Here is an 8006-nt window from a genome sequence, read left to right on the forward strand (position 1 = left end):
TTAGGTTTCTCAACTTGTGGAGATTTCTTCCTTTTATTGCACTGAGTTCTTTATTGTCCCTATTTAAATTATTTAATTTGCTTAGGAAAGTAATAATTTCATCATTTTAAAAACATTATGTTTGAGGATATGTCGTGAGTGTCTAGAGCACTCTGAACTCCGGGCAAGGTAAACACGCACGCCTTGTTGGGACACGGGGGGTACAGCGCTTGGAAAAGAAAGACAGGAGAGACACCTTTGCTGTCTGCACCGCGTTACACTGCACTGCACTGCACTGTATGCACAATCTTTATTTTAGGATTCATATATAGTAAACCCGATCAATTCACAGAGCCCAGATAATTAAGTAGTGAAAAGGCATTCTTTGTGGCAAGCTACAACGTGACAGACTACAATGTTTATTCTAAAACTATCTAAGTGAAGTAAATAATCACAACCAGTTCTCACAACTTCTCTAGCCCAGGAAGAAATTCATTAGCTCAAGAATGTTGTTAATTTGTCTGCTGTTAGTGTCACAAAGGGTGGCCAGCCACTTCCTCAAGACTTCTGCAAAACAAAGCCAGCTCACAGTATGGATTCCAGAGGGTGAGGGCTCACTGAGAACAGGCATTCCCGTTCTACCTCCTTCTCGCATACCAGGGCGGCTATTGTAAATTGCAGGTTAGAGGGGGTTGGGCCTACAAAGTGACACCTCATCCCCCACACTTCCTTCCTTTTTATTTTTTAACAACAATTTCCATAAGATCAGGTTATTAATAGCATTTCGTCTTATGCAGTAAAAATACACAAGAACTATGGCAATGAGAACTATAATTAAACTAAGTCCCATGCCACTAAAAGTGTGGGTAATGCTCTGCCAGATTCCTTTGGAATCTAATCCTTTCAAAGATTGAGCAAGCAATTGCGCGAATTGTGCTAGAGATTCATCATCATTTTGCTTTGCAAAATCCTTGTCAATTTGATTATGCAAAGATTCTATTTCCTCCTGGGCAGAGGTGTTTCCATTTAAATACATTCTAATCATTTCCCATTCAAGTTCTGTCTGATTATAAGGTCGTTGGGTTATACAGAAAGTAGTTGAATTCCAATCACATTTTAAAAACACTTGATGCTGAAGAGCCAATATTTTTCTACCCATCCATTCAACTGTTTGTTTAAGGAGGTCTATTTGTTGTTGTAGTTTGGCGTTTATTTGCCACTGAGTTAACCAAAGTTCATGAGAATTCTCATGCCATAATTCGACAACATGTTTTTCTTGCAAAGAGGTATGTAAAGCTACTCCTGAGACTGCTGCTAGAGAGGCTACAGTTATCAGACTTAACAGTACAGCAACCACTATTCCAATAAATCTTTTTGTACGTTTTAACAGATGTTTAAAAAATTCAGTAGTAACAGAAATTACCGGGTCTTGAGACCAAGGTCGAGTTAAATTTACAGGCAACCAAATATGAGTTTTTTGTTGTAACAGCATAACTGTATAAGGCTTAGTGAAATTTAGTGTGCTATTTAAGCATGTAAACAATTGACAATTTAAACAAGTACAAGAAAAATGTGTAAAATTAAAAGTTCCCACTAAAAAGACATAAGGTAGAGGTGCACAAACAGTAATATTATACATTTTAAACCTAGTAAAATTATAAGTAGTAGATACAGATCGACTAGTCCCTGAATATGAAACATTGTACAAGGTTACAGGTTGCATAGCGGCTGGGATCTTCCAAATATGATTTTGAAGGTGATGAGGGTATTCTTCGGCTGCAACAGCAGGGTTAGCGATTCCACCATCTCCCCACCACAAGAGAGCCGTCTTTTGTTGAAATATAGGAGCTCCGTCAGTTATTTTTTTTGGATCTGGAAGACTATACACAACAGAGAGATTACATCTTGTCTCATTCCATTCAGCACATCCATTAACGAATTTTCCAAATGGTCCCCAAATAATATACCCATCAATATTTTTAGCAAATTTTCCCATACATAGTTGCCAAATTATGGGATTATAAGAAATATTTTTATAAGTGAATTCAGGGCATACAGGAAATGTATTTGTATCAGGTGCTGTTAAATTTTTCCAGGTAACATTAAAGGTTTGAGCAGCCAAGGCTTGAAGCCTTGTTCTTTTGTTGCCTGCTTTTATTCCATGTTGAATCCAATACTGCCATCCCAGAGGGATGCAAGGCGGTTCCCCAATGCAAATAGGCCTTTGATTACCATAATAAGTAAAATTGAATAGTGTCCCATCATCTTGATTGTGGGGGGTTAAATCAGCCCACGGTGCTGACAAAATTTCTCTAGGTGTGGTATAAAGTAAAATATCACTAGTTCCCCATTTTACAGGTTCTAATAAAGGGGGGTTTGGAATATATGCCCAGTACGAATGCGGAGGTACCTCAGTCCCCGATGCAACGGTGAGCAAGGCACATAAAGCTAAAAACAAGTTTTCGGGGTTTAAAGGCTTTCCTGCTTGAAGGACAAGCCGTTGCCCTTCTATGGTCAATTTCTTTAATTGTCCCCATGTAGGGAGGGGATTTAAATTTGGTCGCTGTGAGCGGCGGGATTTTCTTAGCTGTAATCTGGCCATGGCTGCGATAGGAACAAACTCAGCATCCTCAGCTTCTAGCTGGTTTCGCGCTCGCTTCTGAAGGCACGGTTCCGGTTCCTTGGGGAGTTGTCTCCGGGGCTGGTGAACAGGATCTGGAGACGCGGGTCCTGATCCATCGTCCAGGGACCCACTGCTGAATTCCATTTTCTGTGGAGATATAACCAAAACCTTTCCCCCTATAGAGCAATGTGCCCCTCTCCCATTCAGCCTCTGGAGCTGTTTTAGTCCAAATAGGTTCATTAATCACAAAAGGCTGTTGTTGCTGTTCAAAATGTTTTTCAGCTCTTGTTAATATTTCACCTTGTGGTAAATTGAGAAAATTTAAAATAAACAATGCTTGATGCAGTAATGTTTTTGGACTGTTTTGCAATTTAAACAGTATTGGTATCTGAATATCCTCCTGACTCCTCCTTTTTAATTTTTTAATTTGTAACTTAAGAGTGCCATGTGCTCTTTTAACAATAGCTTGACTCTGGGGGTTATATTTAATCCCTGTAATATGAATAATATTATGGAGATCACAAAATTGTTTAAATGTTCTGTTAGTATAAGCAGGTCTATTATCTGTTTTGATTTTAGAAGGAATTCCCATAACTGTAAAAGTCTCTAATAAATGTACAATAACATTTTTAGTGGATTTTCCCTGTTGAGCAGTAGCCCATAGAAATGAAGAATAGGTATCAATAACTACATGTACATAAGAAAGCCGACCAAAAGAAGGTACATGTGTAATATCCATTTGCCATAATTCATTAGGTTGAGTTCCTCGAGGGTTGACACCTGCGGGAATAATTCTTAAATGTAATGGTCTACAAATAGGGCAGGCTTTTACAATCTGTTTAGCTTTTGTAAAAGGTATCTTATATTTAAGATGCAAATGTCCTGCATTTGCATGATTAAATTGATGTTCTTCAACGGGTGTGGTGAACATAACTAAGGAATCCACTGCATTGTTACCTGATACTAATGGTCCGGGTAACTGAGAATGAGAACGTAAATGAGTAATAAAATAAGAATGATTTCTTTTTTGAACATGTGTTTGTAAATTTTGAAATAAAGACAATAAAGCAGGCTTATTAGAATATAACACAGCTGAATAGATATTTGTCACTACTCCAACAGAATAGGCCGAATCGGCTATAATATTAATAGGTTGGTTATGAAAATCTAAAAACACTTGTAATATAGCAAAAAGTTCATTTTGTTGTACAGAGTTAAAATTTGTCTGACGTACCCAGTAAGATTTTTGAGTCCAATATGCAGCTTTATTTTTAGATCCATCTGTAAATATAGTCAAAGCTTGTGGAATTGGCTGTACAGCTAATAAGGTATTAACCACAAATTGTTGACGTCTAAAAAAATCCCATAATTTACTTTTAGGAAAATGATATGAAAAAGTTCCCATGAAATCTGCTAAAGCAATTTGTAAGGTTTCAGTAATTGACAACAAATATTCCCATTGTTCCTTAGTTAAAGGGATAACTATATTGTTTATATCTTCTCCTATCAAAGTTATAGAACGAGCTCTACCATTCATAATTAAAGCTGCAACCATGTCAATATAAGGCATAACATTTTTAGATTGCTTAGTTTTAGTGAATACCCATTCTACTGGCATAGCATTTTGACCTAAAACTGCAGAGGGATATTGAAAAGTATTAATAATATATAAAGTTAGAGGCAATTTAGGATCAATCCTAATTAAAAATGCATCCTTAATTCGTTGTTCTACAAACTGTAATTTTTGCTCGGCTTTTGTTGTTAAAGAACGAGGGCTGGATGGATCTGAAGAGCCCTGTAGAGTAGCAAACAAATGCTGTAATGCATGGGTAGGAATACCTAGTGTGGGACGAAGCCAATTAATATCCCCTAATAATTTTTGAAAATCATTTAAAGTGGATAACTTATCTCTCCTAATAGACATTTTTTGTGGAATCACCTTTTGTCTAGTAAGAATATATCCCAAATAATGACTAACTTCTTCCTTTTGAATTTTATCCTGTGCTATTACAAGTCCAAACGGAGAAAAATATTGAGGTAAAGTTTTTAAAATATCTTTTAAAACATTTCTATCACTATATTAGCATTTTTGTCTTGCCTTTTTCGCACAACCTTCCATAAACCACATGTGCCACTGTAAATATTCTGGCTCCTTTAAAAGAATTTTGGCCAAGGCTTTCCAATCATAAGGAGCAAGATTACCATAGTGATCTGCTACCGATGTTATTAATTCTCTAGTGTAATTAGCCTGAGGGCCATAAAGGGTTACAGCCTTTTTTAATTTTGCTAAATCATCCATATTAAATGCTTCCCATCTAGGGGGAACTGCCTCTCCATCTATTGGCTGAGGCCTGATTACAGGGAAAGCAAAGGCAGGCTTTTCCTCATCAGAATCCCCTAATTTTGGTAGATCAGCCAAAGCTAGCTTGGCTTTACTCCAATTAGGGTTAGATGGAGGAGGTGCAGAGGGAACTATAGGCGGGTTTTGCTTAACGGAGAGTTGTTTCACCTCTTGTGTTAAATGTTGTATAGCCTGTAAAATTGGGCGATTGTCATAATTTGATATTGCTGCGGCAGCTAAAGCTGAGTCGGCTGTAGTGGATTTTACTTTTAGTTTGGACGCCTTTTCACTACTTAAAGCGATAGCGTCATTTTGAACTACATTCTGCTCCTCCTCTGTGAGGGGCAATTCCTGAATAACTGGCTTAATTTCTAGTTGAAGATTTTCTACAATATGTTCATCTTCCATAGCTTTTAATAAAGAGTACACAACCGACCAAATAGCCCAAAAACGTAAAGGAATCTTTTCCTCCTGTTGCATAGCCCTTTCTATACTAACCCTTGCCTTCCTCCATACTTCTACATCCAAAGTTCCTTCATCTGGAAACCAAGGATTATATTCTTTAATTGTATCAATACACATATCCAAGTCAGCTGACCTGAGCGATATGCCATATATAGATAATAAATGTTTAAGAATTTTTAAGAAAGGAGAGGAAGCAGATTGTCCCATTTCCCCGTAATAAAATTATACTTACCTTCCTAAGCGACCTTCGGAGTCCCTGTTCGGGCGCCACTTGTCGTGAGTGTCTAGAGCACTCTGAACTCCGGGCAAGGTAAACACGCATGCCTTGTTGGGACACGGGGGGTACAGCGCTTGGAAAAGAAAGACAGGAGAGACACCTTTGCTGTCTGCACCGCGTTACACTGCACTGCACTGCACTGTACGCACAATCTTTATTTTAGGATTCATATATAGTAAACCCGATCAATTCACAGAGCCCAGATAATTAAGTAGTGAAAAGGCATTCTTTGTGGCAAGCTACAACGTGACAGACTACAATGTTTATTCTAAAACTATCTAAGTGAAGTAAATAATCACAACCAGTTCTCACAACTTCTCTAGCCCAGGAAGAAATTCATTAGCTCAAGAATGTTGTTAATTTGTCTGCTGTTAGTGTCACAAAGGGTGGCCAGCCACTTCCTCAAGACTTCTGCAAAACAAAGCCAGCTCACAGTATGGATTCCAGAGGGTGAGGGCTCACTGAGAACAGGCATTCCCGTTCTACCTCCTTCTCGCATACCAGGGCGGCTATTGTAAATTGCAGGTTAGAGGGGGTTGGGCCTACAAAGTGACACCTCATCCCCCACAAGGATAGACTGATTAAATTTTGGGAATGTCACAGCTTTTCTGGGCATAGTCATATCATAATGTACATTATAAATAATTTAATAGATAAGGAATAGTTTTCACTACATTAGACATAAGTTAACAATGGTTATTAGCTGTATAGTTCTATACATGTTGCCATGAGAAAATTTCATTTTTATTTCATGAATTTTGTAAACATTTTCTTCCTTGATGGACCATTGGGAGTCCCTGTAGAATCCAAGGTAAAATCCCCAAACTCATAATAGGAATATAAACATTCGAAGTTTTGGTAGCACAACTTTGAAGAAAATCTAAAGCCTTTTCTTTGTTGTTGTCTCATTCAGATCATAATAAATATTTCACCTCCAATCTAATGGATTTGGCTTGGAGCTACCTTACATGGCCATATTGTGATGTTAGGGTTTGGTTTGTTTTAAAAATTTATAGCAGTTCCAAGCAGAAGTTAGATTTGTTTTCACAGTTGCCAATACTGCAGGCTGTTTTCTATAAACATCGAAAGAAAGAAAGAAAGAAAGAAAGAAAGAAAGAAAGAAAGAAAGAAAGAAAGAACTAGAAATACAGCTGCTTCTGGTTCTAATCTTAGGAGACACCAACTTTTGCTTGGTACATGAGAGAGGAATTGATGAAGTCTGATCACCTATTCCACGGAGTTCTGCCTGGGGATGGAAAGAATGGAAGATGTTTTTGACTTTACCTTCTTATTTAACTCAAAACTTATTTCCCCACTGAGAAAGTAGAAACAGCGAGAGAGAATCCATATAATCCAAAATAAGGTGGAGCACCATTTATTTTGTTTTTCTTCTTTTAAAAATACCAACATTTGAGATAAATGTGTACTTACCATATGACCCAGCAATTCCATTTCTAGGTACTCATCCAAGAGAACTAAAAACATATGGCCATATAGAGACTGCTACACAGTTTTCATTGTATTCCTAAAATCCCCAAATTGGAACCAATTCCAATGTCCAATAATATAATGTAATTTACAAATGGAATAATTTTCTTTCTTTTCTTTTCTGGTTTTTTTTTTTTTTTTTTTTTTTTTTTTTTTTTTTGTAGCGAGGATCAAACTCACACCTCGTGCTTGCCAGGCAGGCCCTTACGCCATTGAGCTAAATTCCTGGCACAAATGGAATAATTTTCAATAAAAAGGAACAAATTACTGATATAAAATAGTGTGGATGAATTACAGTATTCTGTGGAGGAAAAGAAACCAGAGATAAGAGAAGGAATAAAATATTTTCCATTTTTATTAAGTTCAAGAATAGACACAACTACTTGGTTATATAAAAACATCAAAATAGTATATTTCAGGGTCAGATGGTGGGGAAATCAACTGCAAAGAAGCACATGAGAATGTGGGATTTTGCTGTGCTTTGACTGAGAGTAGTAAGGACATCAGGATAGATCAGGGTCTCTCAACTTTGGGATACTGACATTTTTGCCTGGAAAAATTTTTTGAGGGGGGCCGACCTGTGTATCATAAAATGTTTACCCAATAAATGCCACTAGTACCCCTCTTCCCCTTCTCTTGGTTGTGACAATCTAAAATGCCTCCGGACATTGTAAGTCATCCCCTGAGTTGTAAACTCACCCCTAGAAGAGAACCACTGGTGTAGTACATCAGTCCCAATCAATATGTAACTTAATGTGGGCATGCACACTTATTGTGTGCAAACTATACTTTCCTAAAGTAAATAATGATAAGTACTTTGGGTTTAAATAAAA

The 8006-nt window shown here is 37.3% G+C and overlaps 1 protein-coding gene across 2 annotated transcripts; it reads right to left on the reverse strand.

The window, feature by feature from the left end:
* Positions 1–264: 264 nt before the first annotated feature.
* LOC134475411 (endogenous retrovirus group K member 18 Env polyprotein-like) lies at positions 265–5747 on the reverse strand. Of its 2 annotated transcripts, none has more exons than XM_063245706.1 (2): positions 5641–5747; positions 265–2749 (listed from the first exon to the last, which is right to left on the reverse strand). In XM_063245706.1, exons 1-2 carry the CDS (start codon positions 5728–5730, stop codon positions 662–664), a joined length of 2178 nt encoding a protein of 725 aa, XP_063101776.1. In that variant the 5' UTR covers positions 5731–5747; the 3' UTR covers positions 265–661. The 2 variants fall into 2 exon arrangements, with proteins under 2 accessions (XP_063101776.1, XP_063101774.1); XM_063245704.1 differs by having other exon boundaries at positions 265–2770; positions 5641–5745.
* Positions 5748–8006: the final 2259 nt, after the last annotated feature.

Source organism: Cavia porcellus, unplaced genomic scaffold (assembly GCF_034190915.1).
Source record: "Cavia porcellus strain 051 isolate PalLab524CR breed Dunkin Hartley unplaced genomic scaffold, mCavPor4.1 scaffold_3, whole genome shotgun sequence".
NCBI classification, from domain to species: Eukaryota; Metazoa; Chordata; class Mammalia; order Rodentia; family Caviidae; genus Cavia; species Cavia porcellus.

Bases quoted from the DNA above. Each gene is read 5' to 3' on its own strand.
- LOC134475411 (XM_063245704.1), bottom strand. From the start codon at position 5,730: ATGCGTGTTTACCTTGCCCGGAGTTCAGAGTGCTCTAGACACTCACGA. The intron at 2,771-5,640 runs GTAAGTATAATT...ATAGGGGGAAAG, and splicing joins TCCGAAGGTCGCTTAGGAAG to GTTTTGGTTATATCTCCACA.